At 41.2% G+C, this 24450-nt stretch overlaps 2 protein-coding genes across 7 annotated transcripts; one reads left to right on the top strand and one right to left on the bottom strand.

Moving 5' to 3' along the window:
- The first annotated feature begins 579 nt into the window (after window positions 1–579).
- On the top strand, window positions 580–1586 carry LOC104589447 (uncharacterized). The gene has a single exon (XM_010247784.2). The coding sequence runs from the start codon at window positions 713–715 to the stop codon at window positions 1244–1246; it is 534 nt and encodes a 177-aa protein (XP_010246086.1). The 5' UTR covers window positions 580–712; the 3' UTR covers window positions 1247–1586.
- Window positions 1587–4179: 2593 nt separating this feature from the next.
- Window positions 4180–23392, bottom strand: LOC104589448 (uncharacterized). Of its 6 annotated transcripts, XR_733951.3 has the most exons (5): window positions 23188–23392; window positions 22970–23028; window positions 19427–22832; window positions 4811–4949; window positions 4180–4619 (listed from the first exon to the last, which is right to left on the bottom strand). XR_733951.3 is itself a non-coding variant. In XM_010247785.3 (4 exons), exon 3 carries the CDS (start codon window positions 22810–22812, stop codon window positions 19456–19458), a length of 3357 nt encoding a protein of 1118 aa, XP_010246087.1. In that variant the 5' UTR covers window positions 22813–22832; window positions 22970–23028; window positions 23188–23392; the 3' UTR covers window positions 4180–4619; window positions 19427–19455. The 6 variants fall into 6 exon arrangements, 5 of the variants coding, with proteins under 5 accessions (XP_010246087.1, XP_010246091.1, XP_010246093.1 ...); XM_010247785.3 differs by lacking the exon at window positions 4811–4949; XM_010247789.3 differs by lacking the exon at window positions 4811–4949 and having other exon boundaries at window positions 4180–4399.
- Between the last annotated feature and the right edge of the window lie 1058 nt (window positions 23393–24450).

Below are 24450 nucleotides of genomic sequence, written 5' to 3'. Positions count from 1 at the left end.
TTTTAGCATCTAATTATTGAGCTTATTCAAGCAATTGAGATAAGATCAGTCTGAGTCCAATAATCCAGTCGACCTTATTTGAATACTTTGTTAATGATATTATTTCATGGGTAATTCTGGATTACTAAATTTTTACCAAGTACATTAACCTCATACGAACTGAAAAATGGGTCGGAGTTCTAAAGAGTTAATATTGTCAAATTATAACTTATTCACAGACTAGCTTTCAGTTTCACATTCAGATTTCAGAGTTTGATTAATTTTGAATAGCAGCTGAGGAGTGAGGAGTAGTCGGGTAATTTCATGTTAAAAAGAAAGAACCCTTCCATATTATAATGTTGATACTGTGACAAGTGAATGTGTAGAAATCCTGGATTACTTTAAGCAGAGGGGCGGTGGTGGGAATCTGGCGTGGTAGTGTGTTGCTTTGGTAATTCCTCCTATTCCTATCCATCCAGTCAAGGAGACAAGGAGGTGTTGGCTGTGGGGTGTGGCCCATGGCTAATGGCTAGTGTCACAGGAGCTCAATATCACCCAACTGACACTAATAAATAGAGGAGCTGTCCAGTCCAAGCCAATAGTGTGAACGAAACTAGCCATTTGATTCAAAACGCCCAACAACCAAACAAACAATCTCGTTTACTCTTCTTACTAGCAGAGGCCAGAGAGGGAGAGAGTAAGGAAAGCAATAAGCAAGCAAGAAAGAAAAGCGATGCAACCCAACAAGACTCAGTTCACACTTCCTCTTATAATTCTCTTCCTGTATTTGCTAACCTACCCTTCTGTGGCATACAATACCGGCAGCGGCCGTTTCGGAAGAAAGGCGTTCTCGTTCTCGTGGGATATGCCGTGGACTCCGAGCGGCAGAACCGGAACCCCGAGTACCGGCGGGGACAGTGGGTCCGGTCATGGTAGCAATTGGGATTACAATTGGGGTTGGGGATCAAGCCCTGGAAGTGGATGGGGATATGGCTCTGGGTCTGGTCGGTCTCCCAGTGGGAATGGGAGAGGATATGGGTTTGGCTTCGGTACTGGGTCGGGGTCAGGGTCAGGCTCAGGCTCAGGGTATGGTTTTGGTTTTGGTGTAGGTGGTAGTAGTGGAGCTCGTGGCGTTGGTTACGGCTTTGGAAGTGGTTCTGGCAATATTCCTAGTGGGGGTGGGGGTGGCGGTTCAGGCGGTATGGACAGCCAAAGAGGTGAACACTCCCCGTCCATTTCTGGAGCTGCAAACGACCAAGGAAACTGATGACTGAGCTACTGGTTTTCTTCTTGTACCATCCATCGAGAAACTTAATACCACAGTGATCTCTCCTCTCCAATAGGCTATAGCCTATAGCTACTGTAATTGCATACAGTGTGTATACGAGAATAATATAATATAATAGTAGTAACTACTAACTATATACAGTACCATATATATATATATATAGCTTATGGTTAGCTAGCAGAAGGAAGAAGTTTGTATTTCGAGCTTCTAACTCCATTAATGAGTTTCTGTGGTACTTTTCTCGATCGGATATTACATGATCACCAGGCGAAAGCCAGAGTCAACGTAGTATATTTAGAAAGAAACCAGATTGGATTAAGTATTGAGTTGCATCTTGAATCATATAATTAATGCTAATTTCATTTATATTACATGATCACCAGGCGTAAGTAATTAATGTTATTTTCATTATAAAATAAGCCTTAGCTTGCATCTTGAATCATATAAGATATAACGAAAAAATATTGAGTTGATGAAAGGTTATATTAGTGACCCACTGGCCGGCCGGCCACCGTCGTGATCAGGTACTCTTTTAATTTGAGCTTGGAAGAAAAGGGCAGTGGCACGCTGGTGGTGGTGGTGGTGCCACTGCCAGTCTGCCACATTAAAGATTAAACCAACCGATGATTAAATAAATTGGAAAATTGCGTCAACCACCACCTATTTTGGACGAGGCACTGTTTTGGGTCCCAGAAACAGTACCAGAATTGCTATCTCAGGATTCGTAACTTGCAACGTAGTATAGTTTTCGAATCAAGGCGACAAGGCCTGCCTGAGAGAGAGAGATCATCTGATTCTTGGCTTTATTTTCAAAAGCTTTCTAAGAGTGTAGAGCTCTTTCTTGCAGCAAAAGCGCAGGGTTCTGATAACGCCTCAGTTTAACTTTTGGCCCGGTTAATGGTTGAGACCATTAAATGGTGGGTCCTGGCCCTTTGGAAATGTGACATATAAGCAAGTTATGGGGGTGCACTGCAATCCATTATCTTGCCAGTTTGTAGAAACAAGATAATTCTTGGTTGTTTATTCTGCTTTTTTCTGTTTTTTTAACTAGAAGTTGCAACTAAAAGTCATTAGAAAAATCAAGAATTAAAAGAACTTTTACTAGCTTATATGAAAAAAATTAAAAAAAAAATTGTACTTTGGATAGAGGTCAAAATGTGGGACACAAGCAGCAGAGAAGGATAAATTAGACCATAGCCTTTTAGTGTCATTGAAATTCCAGTTCTGGATACTGAAATGGTAACCCGAACTGTTATCATTTCAGTATCCAGAACTGGAATTTCAATGACACTAGAAAGCTATGGTCTAATTTATATTTGACAAAAGAAAATTCTCTAAACTGAAAATACTATTACTAACAATAAACAGCATTTGGCAGATGAATATCTCATTAATATTAGATAAATCAAGAGCTTCAATATATTAAACAGGGATTTGGGAGATGGAATGGGAACCATCATATTCAATTTGATGGACAGCCAAACATCTTGTAGTTGTAGTGGAGGAAGAGGAAGAAAAGGAAAGGGGATCTCTTTCTTTTGTTTATTTCTTTTGAAAAATGTCTTGTATTAAGAAGAATGAAGATGCACAACATTAGTTATAAGGGAGGGATGGGGCTTGTTGAAGCAAGGCGAGTGAGCTGGAGCAGAGAAAGACCCCCTAGCACAGAAGATTAAATTGGCTAAATTAAAAAGGTGTTAGAGGGGTCTAGGGGGGCCATATCTTTTAAAACACTGATTACAGAAGGAAAATAGTGTTTCTAAAGATCATTTTCACGATGCACCTCTAGGCATACGCCTTCCATGCTTTTGAAAACACTGATTACAAGCTCCTGACACAAAAGGAAAACAATCTCTCTTAAAGATATTTTCATTATCACTCTACCTTGGGCTACAACCACTCAAGATCTGTTGATTATTCATCCCCATGGAAATACACCTTGGAGCATGTAAACATAGACTGGAGTTGGGAGGACCCCGCTACTACTATAACCAGCAGAACACACCAGAGGTTGAAACATTATTTGTATAGAAATTCATCTCCTTTTACATATAGGGCTGTAAGAGGACAAAAGGCCTTTTGTTACTTATAATATACTATGTAGCTCAACATATTTACAAGCCAATCATGATATGACACATCACACAAATACAAGAGACCCCCACTGTTAGGTTGACACTAAGGTCATGTTTGGTAATCATCACCATTTTTTCATACAATGGCCATGCCTTAGAATTTGATAAAATAACTCTGGGTATTGTGAATGCTATATACGCAAAAAAGTGAAAACATTATTTCTATGGAAAAAAAAAAACATGATTTTTTTTCAAAAGTTGTCTTCACAAAATTTGAAGCATAAGTATTGCTTGAAATGGCTTAAAAACACTCAACCAAACAAGAAAAAGAGAGGGCAAAAAGAGAGGAGCCCACCCATGCCAGGTCAGCCTGCCCAGTCCACAGGCTGGCATAATTTTTCTTAAAAGAAAAGTTGAAAAAAAATGAAAAATTAAAAAATAACAAGATAGATAACAAATTGAAATAATAAAATGATAATAACATGCCAAGCACAACCGAAATCGTGTGAGGCCATGTTGGGCCACATTACTGTTATTACAGCTAATAGCAATGATGTGGACCTTTCTGATATGACATGATGAATATACTTCTGGACACGCCCCCTGAATCGAGGGGTTTTCATCTTGTCGAGTCAAAGTCCCGGACATGATGATCATGTGCATGCAACAAATTGCTAGGCACCGTAGAGTCTCTTTTCAAAGTATAATCCTAATACAAATTGTAAAGCAAAAGTTGAGTATCTTGTCGAGTCAAAGTCCCGGACATGATGATCATGTGCATGCAACAAATTGCTAGGCACCGTAGAGTCTCTTTTCAAAGTATAATCCTAATACAAATTGTAAAGCAAAAGTTGAGTATCTTCCATTAATTTGAAAAAGAAGTACATGGCCATCGACCAACCACTTGGATAAAAATGATATTGACATGTGCTTGTAATCTTTTTATCATAGAAGATGCTAACAATATATCATTTGGAGATCTTTTACTCGTTGCATAGAGACCACCCCCAACTCATCCTGAAATGTTCTGTTTCATCTCCTTCCAAGCTCCAATAAACTGCAAGTGCAAATACTGGAGTATGGTTCTTGGCAAATTTTATTCGAAGTAATACATATATACATATGTGTTGAGTGCATGTTACATTTTTGTACTGTAATGAGAATAGAAAGAAAACCAACTTCCTGGAAGGCTAATTATCCATTGAAAGGAAGCAAATTAAATTCTCTTGAAGAGTACTCTCACTAATCTTCCAGCTTACTGTCCTTGTACCCTCTACCTTCAAGTTAGCAAACAAAAAAAAAAAAAAGAAGAATTTTAGCAGAAAGAGTGGAAGGAGAAAAAGATCTACATCGTTGAATGGAATGAAATTTACTTTCTACTTTGAATGGAAGAATTGGGACAACACTTCACATAAGACAATATGAATAGAAAGGAATGTCCATTGAGGAGACTGGGAGCGTGTTCTACCACAAATCATCTTTTACTTCAGGATCCTTTAGCTTGGAAATTTTGGGGTATTATACTATGAGACATCAACCGTTATTGGTGCCTCCTTAAGACTGTCAAGGATGCATTCAGCAGTTGGCGTGGTTCTCCATCCCAGCAGCTGTGAATTTGTAATATATGGAAAAAAATAAACCAAAGGGTGTTCATAAACAAATACATACAAACAGTAGTGGTGAACAGGGTAGTCTGTTCCTCGTATTCATGTTTCAAAGGGTTCTGAAGGAGTTTAAGGAGACCTCTTTTAGTGATGTTCCATACACCTAAGAACTATTAAGAATGTATCCTATTGTTTTTTTTTCAAGTATCATCCCCTATTGTCTTTTTGTACAGTCTCACTATACAGAAGCTAATACCATGTATATCACGGAGGCATCTCTGTTTCAATAACTAACTTTATACTTTACCTCTTCAGAAAAAGAAAAAAGCTGTTTTACAATAAAGCAAACTGCATGGTACAGAAAATTTTGATCAATTATATTTTCATTACATTCTTGTGCACACAAACTTTTACATGTTTAATCATTGTTATTTGGATCTATGACTAAATGTGACATCAAAGAATTTTATCTTGGCCTATTAAGCATTAAAGAAAGTTCTATTTCATGCAATGTTGTAAGACTCACGCCAGACCAGATGGTTTGATTATTAGATGTGAGAACCCGGGGGTAATCCAGTTTTTATGTCCAAAACCATTTGACCCACTATTAACCCAAACAAACCATTGAAAATCATCCAGGTTTTGGTTATCCAGCCAGTTTTCAACAAACTGCCCAGGTCACGCTTCATCATATGTTGTAAAATGACGAGGAGAGTCAAACTCACAATCCCTAAGAAAAAGAATCAAAATTATAACGTATTTACAAAGAATTGTATATTACCATTAAGCTATAACACCATTTGTGCTTATTATTGTTTGTTTAATGTCTATGTAGACCACAAATGTATATATTTTAACAAAAACATGATTTGCATGAATTAAACCCAAGTCGCCAGAATGAAAATCAGAAAAATAACCAATAAACTATACCCAAGGGATTGACCAAGATTCAATCCCTTGATCAGACTGTTCGGCCATGATTCGGTGACCTTTCTGCTTTGGTAAACAGTCTGAACAACATTGGTTTGATGCATCTCAAAATATCCTTGATGTGAGACATCAAAGATATACTCAATTCAGCCAGTCAACCTTAATACCAATTATTTGGGGTCGGTTACATGAATCCTGTCCCTCCACTTTGCTTTATCAGAAGACAAATTTTCTTTCAAATTGTACGTCTTTAAATCATTTTTACCACTTCAAACCATGTTTTCTTTGGTCTTCCATGCACACGATCAAACTAAGGCTGATTATTTCCTAGCCATCCTGGTCCAGAAATATTTATAGATAAAATTGTTATATAATTGTTGACAGATCAACCATATCCCTTATTGGATCTTTTTATTTCTTATTTAGCTTACGTTTATGGGCTTTCATCTATTCTTTATTTTATGGGTTATGGGCCTGCTTGTGGGCCTTTATTTTACTTTTTTTTTTTTTGAAAAAAGATAAGGTAATTTTATTCAACATGAAATAGTGGGGGAGCAGACAGAAGCACCCCAGCAAGATAATACATCAGACCCTCCACAGATTTGCATTTTGCAAAACCCACCCCATGGACTGGCCCTGAAACTCATTGGAAATAGAGACCCCAAGACCCCACTCTACCTACAGACTGACAGACCAGCTCATCCTCAGCTTTGCTCCCATTACAGAAGACCCTTTTTTTTCATCTCTGACCATAGAGTCCTAATAATAGCAGTGGGAGCCAACTCCCAAATCTACTTGCCTTACCCACTTAAACCTTGAAGAGGCCAGGCAAGGCCTCTAGGCATCACCCAACATAGACCAGCTGCCCTTAGAAAATGAAGACACCTGGCAGTGGACAAACAGATGGTCAACATTCTACTGCACCAACTCACATAGCCCAGATGAATTTTCTTGAATCTGTACACCCCTTCTTGCTAGACAGTCCTTGGTCAGGCAGCAGCTGAGCACTGCAGACCAAACTAGGAAGCCCAACTTAAAAGGAACCTTTGGCTCCCATATCAATCTATATGGAAAAAAGGAGTCCCTTGGGGCTCTTAGGCTTTTTCTCATACGATCTAACAGTAAACCCATTTTCATCTCCATTTGTCTTCCTACCTAGGCCCTTACATTTTTGAGATCTCAGCAGCTGCAAAAGATCTAACACCTCCTGCATTTCCAAGTCCTGAATATTTCTCCAAAAACTGGGAGATTAAACTACATTGCCACCTGGAATTTGATAAGAATCTGCCACATACACATCCCTGTTCTTGGATAATGAAATAGATTAGGGAACAATTCAGCTAGAGACCTATCATTACACCACTTATCCAGCCAAAACATTAACCTTCCTCCATCCCCAAAATAATAAGCTATCCCTTTGAAGAAAGAGTTACAAAATTTCAGCACCTGCTTCCAACTGAGCAACCAAAGGAACATAGGGAGTCTTCTGAGGTCGAACCTCTACCCAGAGACACCAAATTTAGAAGCTAGCAACCTTCACCACCACATCCCTCTTTCCACCCAAACTTCCATAACCATTTCCCGAGCAGGGCTATATTGACATCTTTGACCTTCTTCCACCCTCCTTGAGAAATAGATAAATCTGAGATTCCAAACCACCTCATGAATTTTTTTTTCTCCTCTTGCTGCCTGCGCCACAAGAAATCCCTTTGCAATTTCTCAATTCTTTTAGCTACCTTCAGAGGGATGGATATTTTTACCTCCAAATTGCTGCCTATGCCACAAGGCAGGTGAACAATAGAGTTTTTAATTAGTCACCCTGCCACTTTGGGATAGATAGTTTTCCTCCAAATTGCTGAGACAGAACACTATAAGCTCCTAAAGGCAGCCCAAAGGTATATAACTGGGAGGTAGTCCACTCTGCACAAGAGCACCCCAAAAAGCCTTTCAACTTCCCCCAACTGTATAACAGGAACAATTGAACCTTTCCCCATAATTAACCTTCAGCCTTAAAACTGATTCTGTGATTCAGAACACATAAGAATTCCCCCAAGATTTGCCAGCTGTGATTGGGAGGCATCCAGAAAAAAGGTGTCATCAGCAAAGCGTAACATCTGCACCTTCCCACCAAATGGACAGAATCCAAAACCTTACACCAACCCCACCTTTGCATCTCAAGGGAAATTTGATTAAGCACCTCCATAATGAAAATGAAGAGAAAGGGGGGAAGAGGGTCAACTTGCCTAATTCCCTAGAAGCTTTTGAAGATAACTGAAACCTGCCCATTTATCAACATTGAGAATTTAGGCACAATCAACACACCTTTACCCAATTTCTCCAATTCTTCCCGAAATTCATTTTCTCAAGAACAAAATCCAAACACTTCTAGTTCAATTTTCATAGTCTTTTTCTAGGTAAATCTTACACAAGACTCCCAACCTCCCCTCCTTCCTCAAGTTAATATAACTCATTTGCCACTACCACGCTATCCAACATTTATATGGTCAAAAGCATTTTGCTTTTTGAGATTATAAACCCCATAACCTTCTTCATTCTTTGAGCCAGCACTTCTGCCATTAGTTTGTAGTGTCTATTAAATAGACTGATCAGCCTAAAAGCCTTTTTTTGGTAAAAAATAAAATTTATTGAGAAAAGAAAAAAGAAGAAGATAGAAGGAAGGTCACCAGCAGTCACCCGAGAGAAGGAAAAAAAAGCCTCCACCAAAACCTCTCACCCAATACATGTCAACTCCAACAAAAGCAAAGACACAAAACCCACAGCTACAACAAAGATAAAAATCACCCACAACCAAGATCTCCTAGACTAAAATCCTTTATTTCCACAACCCTGTCCATTTTAAGCAAAAGAGAGATGAAACAGTATTTTAAAAGTACAAGCAGCAAAAAAAGCGCAAGGGCCATTTTGTGCCCAAGGTGCGAGGCACACTCTTTTCTTAAAGCAAGGCGCAAAAAAAATAAAAAAAAAATCAAAAAAAAAGCCAACGAAAAATCAAAACAAAGCAAAATATTAAACACAATGTTAATTAAAATTAAAATACATAAACATAACAAGTAAAACATATTTAAAATAAAATCAAGCATAACAAATAGAACATGTTCAAGCATGTAAACTCTTAATCTCTTTATTTTTTTTTTACCAATTGCATTTCTTCAAATCAATGTTTTAAAAACCGACCCAAAGGCTATATGTTAGTGTTTTAAAAGGCATGGGAGGCAGAGGCACTCCCAAAATGCCCTGAGGTGTATGCCTCATGCACACTTCATATAAAAAGAAAGAAGAAAAAAAGAAAAAAGAAAAAAAAAGGAAAGGGAAGGAAAAGAAAAGAAAAGAAAGGGAAAGAAAAAGAAAAAGAAGGAAACAAAAAAGAGAAAAGGAAAGAAAAGAAAAGATAAGGGAAAAGAACACCCCTAGCCCCTTTGGCTCTTCCTTTTCCTTCCTCCTCACCCCCTCCTCTTGAGGAGGCTTACGCCTCTTATATTCTGAACTACGCCTCACACCTCCATGTTTTAAAACATTCTGTGTGTGTTATCAATGTTTGTTGTGTGTGCAAATACATATTTTATCAATAAATAGAAAATTGTATCAATATATTCTGAACTACGCCTCACACCTCTTATAATATATGTATTATTTTATATTTAATTTATGTTTTTTAATTCAGTTCTTAATTTTTTATTTATAGAAAATATTAAAAATTGCAATTTGAGGAAAAAAGGGGTTTTTTGGGCAAAAATAGCGGGGCAAGGTGCTTATGGTGCCATGGGACACATAGATCTCGAAACTTTACCCAAAATAATAAAAAAAGATCACCCCAATCAGACATCAGAGTGCAAAGTTAGAGCCTCGGAAAGTTTGTACATACATTAAGTGTGCAACCCCCGACCCAATGACCAGGTTGAATGGGGCAATGGTTGAACCACCTGGGTCTGATGGTTTTGACCAAGTCAATGTTTTTGACCGAAGGTAGAATTTGGACTGAAACTTCTACAGGTAGTTTTTCTTGTTCTTCGTTTTTCAATGTTTTGGTCCTTCCTTCTAACCTGGTATCTTCCTTTCCTGTTAAAGAAGTATGGAGCACTCCAGTCCCCCCAAAAGTAAGAGCTTTTTGTTGGGAAGTGGTTCTCCAAAAAAATCAATACCTTGGAAGTGCTTCAAAGAAAGAGACCAAATTGGTGCTTGTCACCTCATGTCTGTAGCCTTTGCTTGAGGAATGGTGAGACGGTGAATCACCTATTAATTTCTTGTCCTTTTAGTGCTCTAATTTGGGATTGGTTCTCCTCTATCTTTGATTGTAGGTGAACTCCTCCCACAAGCATAGCGGATTTATTTGACCCTAGCTTTTTCCGACAACCAAAGAAGAAAGGAAGGGTGATGTGGAGAACAACGAGGGCAGCTATCTTGTGGGCAGTGTGGAAAGAGCGAAATAATAGGATTTTCCAAGGGAAAGAAAAAACAGCTCCTGGAGTTATTGAAGGGATCACCATCAGGGTAGTACATTGGCTGAAAACTCTTGACCTGTTCAAGGATGTCTCTATAGATGATTTGTTTAGACGCTGGAGTATTTTAGCAAGGTCTTCTACTTCATCACCTACCATGCCAGCAATTTGGTCCCCTCCTATGCAGTGTAATGTCAAACTGAACTTTGATGGCAGCTCTATTGGGAACCCCGGGCCTTCTGGAATAGGGGGTGTGTTTAGAGATGCAGAAGGAATAATCCTAGCTTTGTATTCTAGTCCAATAGGTTTGGGGGACTCGCTTAGAGCTGAAGTATTGGCTCTCCTCCAGGGGCTCAGATGGGCCAAGCAATTGGGTTTTCAACAATTAGAAGTGGAGGGGGATTCCAAATTAGTAGTGGGTTGGTTGCAATGAAATAGTTTGGGAACGTGGTCCCTTAGACAACATGTAAGGGAATTATTGAGCCTCACAAGGGAGTTAGGTGCACAAGTGTATTGGTCTAGGAGGTCAGCAAATGCTTTAGCTGACAACCTAGCAAAACAAGGGGTGAATCGGGAGGTTTTGTTTTGTGCAGTGTTGTAAGTTTTTTGTTATTCAGGGGTCACCTTTTACTTTAGAAGGTGACAGTTATTCCTCTGGTTTTATCTAATGAAAGTTACCGTTTCCTATAAAAAAAATGTTTTTGACCGAAGGGTGGGTTTCAAAAGAACTAGACCAAAATCAAGGCCAGTGATGGTTCGAACGGTTCAACCATTCAGGTCAACAACGGGTTAAAAACACTACTTCAAATAACTAATGTGATGTTAAACATTATGCATTCTTGATTCTACGAGCTGCCTTTGTACCAAGCCCCTTAAGGCAAGCCCAAAAAAGTCCATATCAGGGTCTTAAATTCTTAATCCTTATTAAAAAAGGTTTTATGACTTTAAGTGTCTTTTAAAAATATCTTTTATTAGGATAATGAATGAGCAACATTAGCAAATATGGGATTTTTGGAAAAATGCACAAATTTTCAAAAGGCATGTAATTGTACTAAAACGCAAGGCGCACCAGGCGTACACCTTTTAAAAGTGATGCGCCTAAAACTTAGGGGCAACACACATACCCTAAAATGTGCCTCACTTGTGCGCCTAGGCGTGCCTCAGGCGCACCTTTTAAATCACTGAGATGGAGGTGGTATTTAGGCTATGCTCCAAAGAACCATTCCTATGGAAGTACTCATATTTGTGAAATCATCAGGCCAAGGAGCTTTATCTCCATCCAAACTTCTCACCACCTCCCATACCTCCTCCACACTAAGCCTTTTGCTGCTCACTAATGTGGAGACTCTGAAACAGTGAAACATAATGTACCTTATTAGGATAGTCCCTTTTGTACAGTTCACTGTTTTATGTTTGTATGTACTCCTTTTATTTCTTTACTTCTGCCCCCACATGGGCATTCTTGTAATTATACATTCTATTTAATACTCTTTGGAGTGGGGGTCGACACTTAGACACTCTTAAGTCTATTCTGTCTTCTTTTCTATTCGGCCAAGAAGGTTTACATGGTATCAGACATCAGAGTTGGTTCTCTGTACCAGCTCTCAGCATCTGAGTTCTACTCAAGATTGAAGCTTAATCTCGAGTCTCCACATCTGGTTTGAAGTTTCTGTTGATTGGTTTGATCAGTCAACATCATACTCTGTTCTGTTCTGGACTTCTGTGCCAACAGCTTTAGGGTTGTCATTGGTCTTCTTGTTTCAAGCATCAGACCTGCATAAAGTTTTGGATTTGGTGTCGCCCAGAGGAGATATACTGATATTTCCTTGCCTGGTCTGGTTCGAATCAGTCTGGAAAGGGTTTTGAGTTCTCCTTCTTCTGATATTTCTTCTGGAAAAGATGCCTGACAGGTTAGTTAATCGTCTCTTTCCTTCAATTGGCTGCTTCAATCACTCTATATCCCTGGATTTGGTGTTGCCCTACGGTTTTCTTCCTGTCATCTATTTTCCCAGATATCAGGCTGCTTTTTTATCAAAGATATCAGACTGCTTGGTTGAGGGTTTTGATCCCTTCTTGGATTTGACAGTCCGGAAATTTGTTGTTCCGTATGTCTTCCAGCAGGGTGGCTCGGGGTTGGGAGATCGCATGGAGGAGCATATTGTCTTCTTCTCGGCGAGACAAGGCATCTGCTGCACGGTTCAAGGTTCCCGCCTTGTAGTCCACCCGAAAATCAAAACCAAGTAATTTGCTGACCCAATGCTGTTGCGGCGAAGTGGTAAGCCGTTGTTCCAACAAATATTTGAGGTTGTAGTGGTCCGTCTTGACGACGAAGGACCTTCCCCACAAGTATGGCCTCCAGTGCTGCACTGCCTTAGCCAACCCAATCAGTTCACGTTCTTAGGCAGGTAATTTAAGGTGGCGGTCAGCCAGTTTGCGGCTGAAGAAGGCGACCGGATGTCCTTGCTGCTGTAGTATGGGCCGATGTCGGTGCCGGATGCATCGCATTCGACTGTGAACTCGAGCTCAAAGTTTGGCAACTATAGAACCAGCGTGGAGGAGAGGGCTTCTCTTAAACTCGCAAAGGTTGCATCGGCTGTATTATCCCAGTGGAAGGCATTTTTCTTGAGCAGATTGGTTAGTGGGGCCGCCAAAAGTCCATAATTTTGTACAAACTTGCGGTAGTAACCCGTCAACCCTAGGAACCCGCGGAGAGCCTTGGCGGATTGCGGTCTGGCCATTCCTTGATCGCCTGAATCTTGGAGTCATCCACAGTGACCCCTTGCCCGCTGATCACATGTCCTAAGTAAAGGACCCGGCGTTCCCTAAAGGAGCATTTGGATCACTTAAGGAAGAGTTGGTGTTGTCGCAGGAGTTCAAAAATGATCCGTAGATGTTGCACGTGTTCTACCCATGACTTGCTATAGACTAGGATGTCGTCAAAGAATACCAAGACAAATCTGTGGAGGTGGGAGTGAAACACCTCGTTCATCAGGGACTGGAACGTGGAAGGAGCGTTGTTGAGGCCAAATGGCATAACTAGGAATTCAAAATGGCCATGATGTGTTCTGAAGGCCGTTTTCTCTATATCTTCGAGAGTCATCCGGACCTGGAAGTAACCCGACCGGAGGTCTAATTTTGAGAAGTATTGGGCGCTATGGAGTTCGTCCAATAGCTCATCTACGATGGGGATAGGAAATTTATCCTTGACTGTCCGGCTGTTAAGCTCTCTATAGTCCACACAAAATCTCCAAGTCCCATCTTGCTTGGGTACCAGCAAAACCGGAGAGAAGGGGAAGCGGCTGGGACGAATGATCCCCTGCTGTAACATATCCGCACACTGCCTTTCTATTTCATCCTTCTGTCAGTGTGGGTAGCGATAGGGTCGGACGATGACGGGATCTGATCCGGCTAGCAGAGGGATCCGATGATCGCAGGCCCTGGACGGTGGGAGCCCCTTGGGTTCTTGGAATACTGCAGAGAAATCCATGAGAAGCCTCTCCATATCTGTTGTGCGCAAGTTCTCACCTTGAAGTGTATGCAACTGCGTCTTTGTTCTTATCCTAGTTCCCTGCCATGTAACCGGTTTTCCATCCAGGTGGAATGTCATTGTCAGGGCGCTGAAATCCCATAGGATTGGCCCTAGAGTGATCAGCCACTTGACTCCTAGGACGATGTCGAATTCATCCAAGGAGAATACGAATAAATCAACAAGGAAAGATTCTGATCCGACCTAAATTTTGGTGTCCTTGCAGATTCCGGGGCTGTGAACTCTTTCCCCGTTTCCCACGGCTACCTGTAATTGCGGCCTGATTTCCATTGGTAATTCTAACTGGCGGGCAGTCTGTTCACTGACAAAGTTGTGGGTGCTTCCGGAGTCTACGAGAATGCGTATTGGTTTCCTTGCTACCAGCGCCCTTAGTTGCATGGTTTGTGAGGTTTTGATCCTCGTGATTGCGTGGAGGGAGATCTAGGGATCTGATGCTGCAGGTTCATCCTCGTCCTCTTCGGGTTCGTCTACCAGAAGACAGAATAGCTTCTTGCACCTGTGCCCAGAGGAGTACATATCATCGCAGTTGAAGCACTATCCCCTTGCGCGCCATTCTGCCATCTCAGCTCGGGACAGTTGTCTAATGGGGGGTGTTGTTCTACTACTCCCTATACTTGATGTCGATCTAGAAGGGTTACCGGTCGGAGGCCTCTGTTCCCTACTGGCGGTTGAAGGAGACACTCCTGCTGTCTTCGAAGGTGCCCAGGTCGTTGTTGGCCGACCTATACTAAGGGTTCCATGGGTGAGCTGCAGTTTCCGTTCGAAGGCGCGTGCGAGGTTCATTGTTGTGACCAGGTTGAGAGGGTGTTGCATTTCCACGTCCACCCTTAGGGGTTCTGCTAACCCCGCGGTAAACATATCTACTTGCTGATCTGGGCGTACCGAGGCTGCCCTGGCGAGAAGGGTTTGGAACTGGCGTTGGTATTCTGCCACGGTTCCAGTTTGCTTGAGGTTAATTAACTTGCCCAGCGGGTTACTTGTCAACGGGGGTCCAAACCTAAGGAGGCAATAGGATTTAAATTGCTCCCAACAGAGCCCGGGTTCTTCCTGCTCCAGACAGTAGAACCAGAATTGTGCCTCTTCCGTTAGGTGGAAGGCGGCCAAACTGACCTTGTCTTTGTCATCAGTGCGCTGGTTACGGAAGAACTGTTCGCAGCGATATAACCATCCGAATGGGTCTTCGGTGTCGTTGTAAGACGGAAATTCTTGCCGACTATACTTAGGAATAACTGTGGCTATCGGGGCAGCGATCTGATGTTCGCTGGACGTCTCTGCCCAGTCCGGCCGGCGACTGTTGGTGGTGGTGGTTTCCTCGAAGTTCCTTTCTTTGTTAGAGAGAAACGTTTCTAGCAAGCATCGCAGCTCCCGGACATCGTCTTTGACCTCACGAACCTCCATGTTGGTTTCTGCGAGCCTATGTTCCAGTTCGTGGACCCTGAATGATAGTGGTTCCAGATCTCCCATGACGGTAGGCTCTGATACCAAGATGTTATGGGCCCGGGCTTAGGATCTCGTCACGGGTCGGTCCACGGGGAGAACATCTAGCTTCCCCTTGCCCCTCCCTTTGTCTACAGACCCTATTGTGGCAACCTAATGGGTGATTTGTCCAAGAGATCACCCGAACTCTCCTCACTCTTCCTTTGACTGAAAAATTGAATGCCTTTATTCCCAATTCACAGCTCCTTAAATAGGAGATTACAAGAGGTGACTCCTTATTGAATTCGACTAGGCTAGGATAATCCAACTTTAAATCAAACTCCTACTTCTAATAGGTAAACAAACTCCTACTAAGAACAAAACTTAACTCCTATTTCTAATAGATAAAGTAAGAATAGATGGGATAAGGTAAGCCGGTGGAGAGCTGGCAAGATAAGCTGTCGCGTGAGCCCCTCCTCATTGCTGCTGCCGGCGGCGGTATATCTTTCCCACGAATGCATCCATAACAGTTACCTTTGATGAGCTTTCACCTTTTTATGGTTCCCCTCAAGAAGGACATTGTCAACGGGGGGAGAGTTTGTCACAAGTATTTGCTCTTCCTCTTCCTGTCCCAGTTGAGTCTCTTGACAAGCCTGTATCCTCACCAAATGAACCAAAGGAGGATCAGCCACTTCATTCATCCTGTCTTGGTGCTCCTATTTCTTTACCTCCTTGTCCTACCCATAATCCAAAAGTGTACCAAAGGCAAAGATCCAGAAATGAGCAAGTTGTTTCCCTTACAACAGATAAGGCTCATACACTCCCAATCACAGATGAGATAACAGGTTCTGCTCTAGCCCCCTTGGAACCATCATTCCCAGATCTTGATGTCCCCATTGCTGTTAGGAAAGGAAAGTGGAAGTGCATTACACACTGCATCTCCAAACACCTTTCTTATGATCTACTTTCTCCTTCATACTTTGTTTACCTCTCTTCAGTTGCTTCTAACCCTATTCCTAAGTCTGTATCAGAAGCTCTTGGGATTCCAGAATGGAGAGATGCCATGAAGTCTGAAATGGATGCTCTACACAAAAATGATACATGGGAAGTGGTGGATTTGCCTGAAGGGAAGATCCTGTTGGATGCAAGTGGGTCTTTACCATTAAATACCGGGTTGATGGGACTATTGAGAGGTACAAGGCCCGACTGGTTGCAAAAGGTTACACAGACATATGGGATTGACTACCTGGAGACCTTTGCCCCGGTTGCCAAGATGACATCTGTGAGGGTTCTCCTATATCTGGCAGCTCACTTTGATTGGCCTCTTTATCAGTTAGATCTAAAGAATGCATTTCTAAATGGTGATTTACATGAGGAAGTCTATATGTCTCTCCCTCCAGGAATGTATGAGAAAGATATGAAAGGAAAGGTATGCAAGTTGAAGAAATCACTTTATGGACTCAAACATCCTAGAGCCTGGTTTGAGAAGTTTAGAGCTGCACTTGTTAGATTCGGCTATGTCCAGACACAGTAAAATCATACTCTCTTTGTGAAGAAAAGTGGATCTCTAGAAGTGTATCTCATTGTGTATTGTGTATGTTGATGACATTATAGTAAGTGGTGATGATGCCTCAGGCATTCGGGCCCTTAAGTCTTTCCTTCGCACAGAATTTGAGATTAAGGATCTAAGAGAGTTGAGATACTTCCTTGGCATAGAAGTTGCTAGATCTAAGGATGGGATTCTTATCTCCCAGAGGAAATATGTTATTGATTTGCTGTCTGAAACTAGAAAGATGGGTGCTAGACCAACTGCAACTCCCATTGATATGAGTCACAAACTTTCAGCTTCGAATGGAACATTGTTGGAAGACAAAGGGGTCTTTCAGAGACTTCTTGGGAAACTCCTATACTTGTGCATGACTCGGCCAGATATTGCATATGTTGTCAGTTGTATTAGCCAGTTCATGCATGCTCCCAGAGATACTCATATGGCAGTTGCAGAAAGAATTTTGTGTTATCTGAAAGGCTCTCCAAGAAAGGGAATTCAATTTACTAAGCATGGTCATCTGAAGCTTGAAGCTTATACTGATGCTGACTGGGCTGGCAATATTGATGACAGAAGATCTACTTCAGGGTATTGCAGTCTGGTGGCTGGTAATGTTGTCTCTTGGAGGAGCAAGAAACAATCAGTTGTGGCCCGATCTTCAGCAGAAGCAGAATACAGGGCCATGGCTCATGGAGTCTCTGAACTGTTGTGGCTAAGGTCATTAATGGAAGAACTTGGGATTGATCATGACAAGCCAATGATGTTGTACTGTGATAATCAGGCCGCCATCAACATTGCCCACAACCCAGTACAACATGATAGGACTAGGCATATTGAGGTTGATACACTTTAAAGAGTTTCTTCGGGTGAAGTGTGTCTTCCATTCATCACTTCTGAAGGACAATTGGCAGATTTTCTCACCAAGGGCATTCCCAAGGCAAGGCTTCAGCATGACACTGGCAAGCTGGGCATGATTAACATCTATGCTCAACTTGAGGGGGAGTGTAGAGGAGATGGGCCGAATGGCCCATAGGCTATCATTCTATGTTATGTTTATGTTTTTTCTCTATAATGGGCCTTATTTTGGGCCCATACTCTTATATACTCTGTTTTGTAATTTCTTGCCCATCTAAGGGCCCCTCTGTAATATTTCAAAGATTAAGTTAATAAAATGATTAAGAGTGTTAGAGGGAGGTTAGAGGGAGGTTAAGTTCGAACCTCTCTTCTCTAACTCTCTCATTGTCGCCAGCTCTCTTCCTCTCTCAACTTCTTAAGCTTCTCTTGTTCTTTTTCTGGTTTTGTATCTAATCTCAAGCTGTTCTAGACTACAAGAGGGTTGTTTTCAACTGATAGTTTTCAAGGCACCAAGGACATGCTAGGCAATAGGAAGAGAACATCTTGTGGACTAGGCGGTAGATTTTTTAAATAAAAACCATGAATCCTAGGGAAATTCCCTAGGTTTCACAGCAAACAGCAACCATCTTTCACTAGTAATTATCTACAATCTTCACAAAAAAAGTAGAAAGTTCACAATAAAACATAGAAAATCAAAACATACATGGGAAGAAAAAGAAGAAAAGAAAACTTAGAAAACATAGGGACTAAGCCACTGTTTATGTCCTTGGAAAATAAAAGAGAAGAAGAATGTATTCATTGAACAAAATTTAGTTCCTTGCTTATCTGTTCAGGTTTTGAAGTCTTCAAGGGTTCAAGACAGCATACACCAAGGGAGTGCAGCATGTAATAAACATGAACTTGGACAAGCTAATTACTGAAGGTGATTCCAAGGCAGTGGTTGGTTGACTAGGAACAAGGGAGCAGCATGAGTCTATACAGATGAACTAAAGAAGATTAAATGGGAGGCAAGAACCATGCACATGCAAGTACAATGGGTACAAAGGTTGGCAAATGGGTTGACTTAGGCACTAGCCAAACAGGGGGTTAATAGGGATCTCACTTGTATTGGGCTCAACTATAATCACAAAAGTTTGTATATTGGGAGAGGTGGTAATTTAGCCTCTCCAAAGGGTTTGATATGTATATGCAAAAGATTCAAAGCAACAACACATCCAATACACACAAACATGCGTACCAGGTGTTTTGATACTATAAAAACTATTTTTTTATTTTGTTAATTTGAAATTTTCACAGGGGGTTGGTTTTAGGGGTAGTTAACATTTAAAAACCCAAGTCTTTGGAAAATCCTTAAAAATAGGCATTTCAATCAGCTTACGAGATGATAAGTATGCTAGTATATAAACCCTAACAAATTAATACACCAACATGTGTATTGATTAAACCCTAACAAATGAGAAAACAACAAAAAGAAACTAGTATATAGACCCACAAAATGAATAATTTAGATTAATAGTTTCTATTTTAATATTATATTCTCAAAAATAAAGAACATAAAAATATTTCATAGTGCCATGTACAAAATAGCTAGGCACTTAAGCAAGGCGACCCTCCATGGGTGGCTTGCACCTAGGCATTGCCTTGACAACTATGCTTGGCATAAATCATTTAAAACTTACAATGCAAAAAGTTGCTCACAGCAATGCAATCAATTCAAATGGCAACTTACAATGAAATTTTGCATGGATAAAATTTGCCTCAATAGAGCCTCCCAGTGCACTCATGCGAGCCACAATAGCAATTTTTCTTCTTGATATTCCCATCAGAATCATGAACCTGGTCTATCATATAGTTGTAATGGTAAGTTAACTCCTGTAAGGGAGGAATATTCTCAGCAGCAAAGAGCATTATGTGAGGCATTCTCTTGTCATCATGATCATAAAGGACATTTTGTGCATAACAGTTAGGTGAACAACTATGGTTGACGAATCTCCCTATATTCCCATATAGCGCTGCATCAATGGTGAAGCCTACATCCTCCACAACTTCACTAGAACTTGTTTGCAAATCTGGTACCAAAGTTGAGAGTCCATCCCAAAGGGTATGATCATTGTAGTTGTGTCCAATATCAAACAAATACTCATCATTGTTAGTTCTTTGCTCAGCCTCTTTATCCTCAAGCAGTTCTCCTGTATACTCACATATAAAACTTCCAGATGGGATGGAAGTTAGGGATCTGACACCCCAACCCTTGGTTTTGGTTTTGAAGATCTCTAGCTGAAATTTGATGCCATGCTGGCTAACTCTGTTATGGCAAGATGGAGGGCACTTGCAAGAAGGACCACATTCATAAACAAGGGGCTTTGCTTCCACAATAGCACCATTATAGTTGAATGGGATCTCTCCTCCATTCTTTACTGCACAAAAGCATTTCTCAGAATCTGAGCACCCATCTGTACAATCACAACCCCTAGGAGGTAACTGATTGTACCATTCAGCGTATATGATATTGGTTGTGTATGTAAACTGTGGAGGCTTCTCATCATCTATGGTGTTCACAGCACATATACGCATCTTCTCTTTTCCACCAGAAATATCATCCACACAGAGACCCTCACGTACCTTCAATTTCTTTGACTTCTTTACTTCTTTAAGTGCAAGTTCTGGCTGACCTGGATTTCTTCTCAGCTGATACTTAAAGACAGAAGAACCATAACGCCCTCTTTCCTGCCAAAATTTCTCCACCTTGTACAGCCCATCATAGATGTATGTTGAAACCAACTTACCCTTGGTGTCAGAGGCCTTCATTTCTTTATATCCACGGATAACTCTGACAAATGTACCTGCATCCATACTATTCTTCAGTGATAGATTTCCTCGTTCGAGCTTTTGATCTTCAGCTTTCTTATCTGCACTCGCTGGCTTTCCTCCGGAGCCAGTATATACCAAGACATCAGAACTGTCCATGTCATCTGCATAATCACCAGAAGCCAAAGCAACAATACTTGTCGCAATAATTTTTTTACCTTGCTTCATGTAATCTATACCACCTTGAAATGGGCGATGAAGACCAATGATAGCAAGCTCTACCCTAAAATGAAACTCATCACCAACTTCAACCCCAGGGACAGGTCCCAAGATCTTCTCAGTATTAACCCATTTGTTTTTGTCCTTGAGAATAGCTGAAGCTATGAGATCAATCCGTTTGGAAGGATTTCCTTGATCCCTCGACTTTGCTTCCTCTTCCTGCAAGAGCTTTCTACAGATCACTTGGAAGAGACGTAGGGTCTCCCTGACTTTGTTACGGGCACCTTTATCACTCGAAGAATTAACACCAAATGGAATCAAGCTCAGTTCCAAATCATGTGATTTTTTACCCACAGGAATATTTTCAGCTTCTTGTTCATGTTCGAGAAAATCTTCCTCCTCCCTGACAACCAGTTGACCAATCTCTTCATAAGCAATCTTTCCTATAAGAGACAACTTCTTTGTAGTTTTTCCTACTAAATTTCCTGATTCATTATTCTTTTTTCTAGAAACAGAAGCAGATTTTTCCCGAACCCCATTTTCACTCTTCTTTGCTTTGTTTTTTGTATAACTAGTTGGGGTAGATTTGAAAGCCCGTCTTCCCTGCCTCCATGGACAGTTTGGTGCAGCCATCAGAGCCTGCACAATAACCCTGTTATCATGGTGTCCAAAACCAGGGGAGTCTTCTGTTGTTATTTCTCTTGGAGATTTCATGTTAGTTTCTTCTGTATCTTCCCATTTTGAGTTGCTTTCAGAGTCTGCTCTAATTTGAACTTGCTCCTTAAGTTCTTTATGTACATTTCCTTTCGGTTTTTTGTTTTGAGCATCTCCATCATGAATTCTATCTGTGTTTTGTTCAGCATCATCCTTGACTTCACAAGTTATTTTCACTTGAAAATGTTCAGCCATTTCTTTGGTAACATCTCCTTTGGATTTAGCTTTTTTCTCAATTTCATTAGTAACACCACCTTTTGATTTATCATTGAAAACATCTCTGCCTTGAACCTCTTGACCAATTTGTTTCCCACTAGGCATGGCATCGGCTAAGTACTTGCCTCCGGAAGAAGAAATGGCTCTTAACTGTTCTTCCTTACTTGCAGATGGAGCATTTCTCCCACAACCTTGCGGAAAATCTCGATTGGCTGAAATTTTACTCCGAGAAGGATATTTCTTTGACAACCTCGCATTTGTGTTATCAACAACAAGACTGGATGGTTGAGGCTGATCTGAAATCTTTGACAATTCCAAAGTAACAGCCAGCACAGAATTCTTAGCTGACTGCAATTCCAAAATACTAGTTGCTTGCATATCCAAATTCTTTGATGAATCAAGCAATTCTGCCGGTTCGCCTGCTTCCGACTCAACAGGAGACTCCAAAAGCTTTGGACTCTTGGTTTTCAGATTTTCTGATGAATCCAAGGGTTTTGCTCGAACGGAACCTTCTAACAATGCAGGAGCTTCAAAGTTGACACAAGTTCCAACTTGCAGGGCAGGGATAGACTCTAAAACAGAAGCGTTTCCTGCCCCAACTTTCAGGTCCTTAATAGCAATAACTGCAGCAGCATCTCCTTCTCTTGAACTGCCATTAGTTATTGGTGCAACCCGTTCAGATCCATTGGAAAAATCCAAGTTGGCAGGGTTAGGTTCTAGAACGGCAGCACCCTCTACCCCAACTTTTGAATCCTCTACAGCAATAGTTGCAATAGCATCTACTTCTCTTGGACTGCAAATTCTCTGTGCGGATCCTCCACATCCCTCGGGCGAATCCCTGTTAACAGGGCCGGGTTCTAAAATGGCAGCAACACACTCCACCCTAACATTTGAGTCGTCGACAGCAATAACTGCAACGGCATCTCCTTCTCTTGAAATGCGGTTACTTATCGACGCAAATCGTCCACATCCCTTGGGAAAATCCCGGTTCGCCGACATCTTCCGCCGCTTATACTTGGCAAGAAAATCGTTAGGAACAGCAAAACCGTTTTCCAGGGGCCTTTTTAGCAACATCTCGGCATTAGCACCACCATTGATTAATATTCCCATGCTTGATGATTCCAAAGAATTCTCTGTTTCCCCCATTTCAATTTCCATAATGTTAGGTAATCGTATGGCTAATAAAAAAGAGAGGTCAATCAGAACAGAGAAGGTATTAGATTAGAGAATGTGCAAAAGGTTTCAAACTGCACATCAATCAACCTAAACAGATAAAATGAAACTAATGTTAAGCGATTCACGCTACGTAACTTACTTATTAATTCTTAGGTGTTCAATAGACCGATGTTTGCACATTCCTACGAGCTCATAGACCTACGGAAACATTCGGAGATTAATCAAACTTCACACAAAGAAATAAATAAGGCAATAATCCGAATCAATACGTGGAACTGATAATCGGAAAAACCCTAAATCCATAAGGGGGGCGGGGGGTATAATCTCGTTGAGAAGTTCACATTTAAAAAGAGTTACCGGAATCTTCGAAGCCGGAAGTGGCGAAAGATGCGACGATGGAAATGTAAAGGGTCTGGTGATTGCAGTTCCACACAGACACAGGGGAAAGGCGAGGAGCGGAGAGTTGGGGGGGTAGTTTGTTATTTTTAAGGCGTAAGATAGAGAGGGATGGTTGTTTGCACGATCACAGGAACGCAGGCTTACACCTTACAGCACCATTAAGGTGTGTGTTTTTTGTTTTTCTAATAGAATAGAAGCACCATTAATAAAGTGTCCATGTGTCAGATTTCCAAACCTTGTGGAATGAATGGGGAGTTACTCTCACTCCGACCTCACAGCCGCATCCATCGTCTATTGGGAACATCTCCCCCATGAATAATAAATATAAGTAGGAAGATGTTGCCGATGTGCGGCGAGGACATCCTTTCAGGTCAGAGTGCGGAGTTTCACATAACTCTCCTCACTCCGATCTCACAGTCACATCCAATCGTCTATTGGAATATCTCTCCATGAATAATACAGCAGATGCTCTTGATTAGACTTGTTCATGGGCCGGGCTCGGGCTTGGCTTTTGCAAAAATTTGAATGGATCAGGCCCAAAGCGCGAGCCTGACACAGTGTAAATCTGGCCCATAAACAAGAACACTCCTGATGTGTGACTAGGACATGTTGTGAGGTCAGTGTGAAAAGCTCTATGTGAGGAGAAGATCTGGACTTTGGAGACGTGACAAGATCTGCCCCTCACAAATGGGCGCCTCACAAGAACATCCACCGTGCACTGGGAACATCTCCCATGAATAATAACTGATAAGTACAGGAGATGTTCTCGATGCATGATAGGATGTGCATGTGAGGCACCAGGTGTGAGGAGCATATTCGTTCTCTCTAGAGACTGGAATCACGAGTCCTATCATGTGCCAAACTGGCAGTTGAGCCCATCTCATTCTCATCTCACTATTGTTGTTTGATACAAGATCATATCTGCATAGGAATGGCAATAGGGAAGGGTGGGGTCGGGTTTTGCTTGCCCCATACTCGACCCCGAATTGAAATTCCCCACCCTGAACCCTAGCGAGGCTAAAGTCTTAACCAAGGTTTTCAAAAACCATCCGGGTCGAACAGTTTGGACGGTTTGCATATTAGGGAAAACCACCCCAAATTGCTTGCCTTGCCCCGCCCCAATCATTCTTACTTGTATACTTATAATTTTTTTTTATTTTTTTGAAGCTTACCTATAACTATTTTATATTATGTAATATAATATATAATAATATAATGTGA

The sequence above is a fragment of the Nelumbo nucifera genome, chromosome 1 (assembly GCF_055504915.1).
Source record: "Nelumbo nucifera cultivar China Antique chromosome 1, China Antique-T2T, whole genome shotgun sequence".
Lineage (NCBI taxonomy): Eukaryota > Viridiplantae > Streptophyta > Magnoliopsida > Proteales > Nelumbonaceae > Nelumbo > Nelumbo nucifera.
The sequence above is the reverse complement of the archived record's forward strand: the minus strand, read 5'-3'. Positions and strand labels throughout refer to the sequence as shown.

Bases quoted from the DNA above. Each gene is read 5' to 3' on its own strand.
- LOC104589447 (XM_010247784.2), top strand. From the start codon at position 713: ATGCAACCCAACAAGACTCAGTTCACACTTCCTCTTATAATTCTCTTC.
- LOC104589448 (XM_010247785.3), bottom strand. From the start codon at position 22,812: ATGGAAATTGAAATGGGGGAAACAGAGAATTCTTTGGAATCATCAAGC.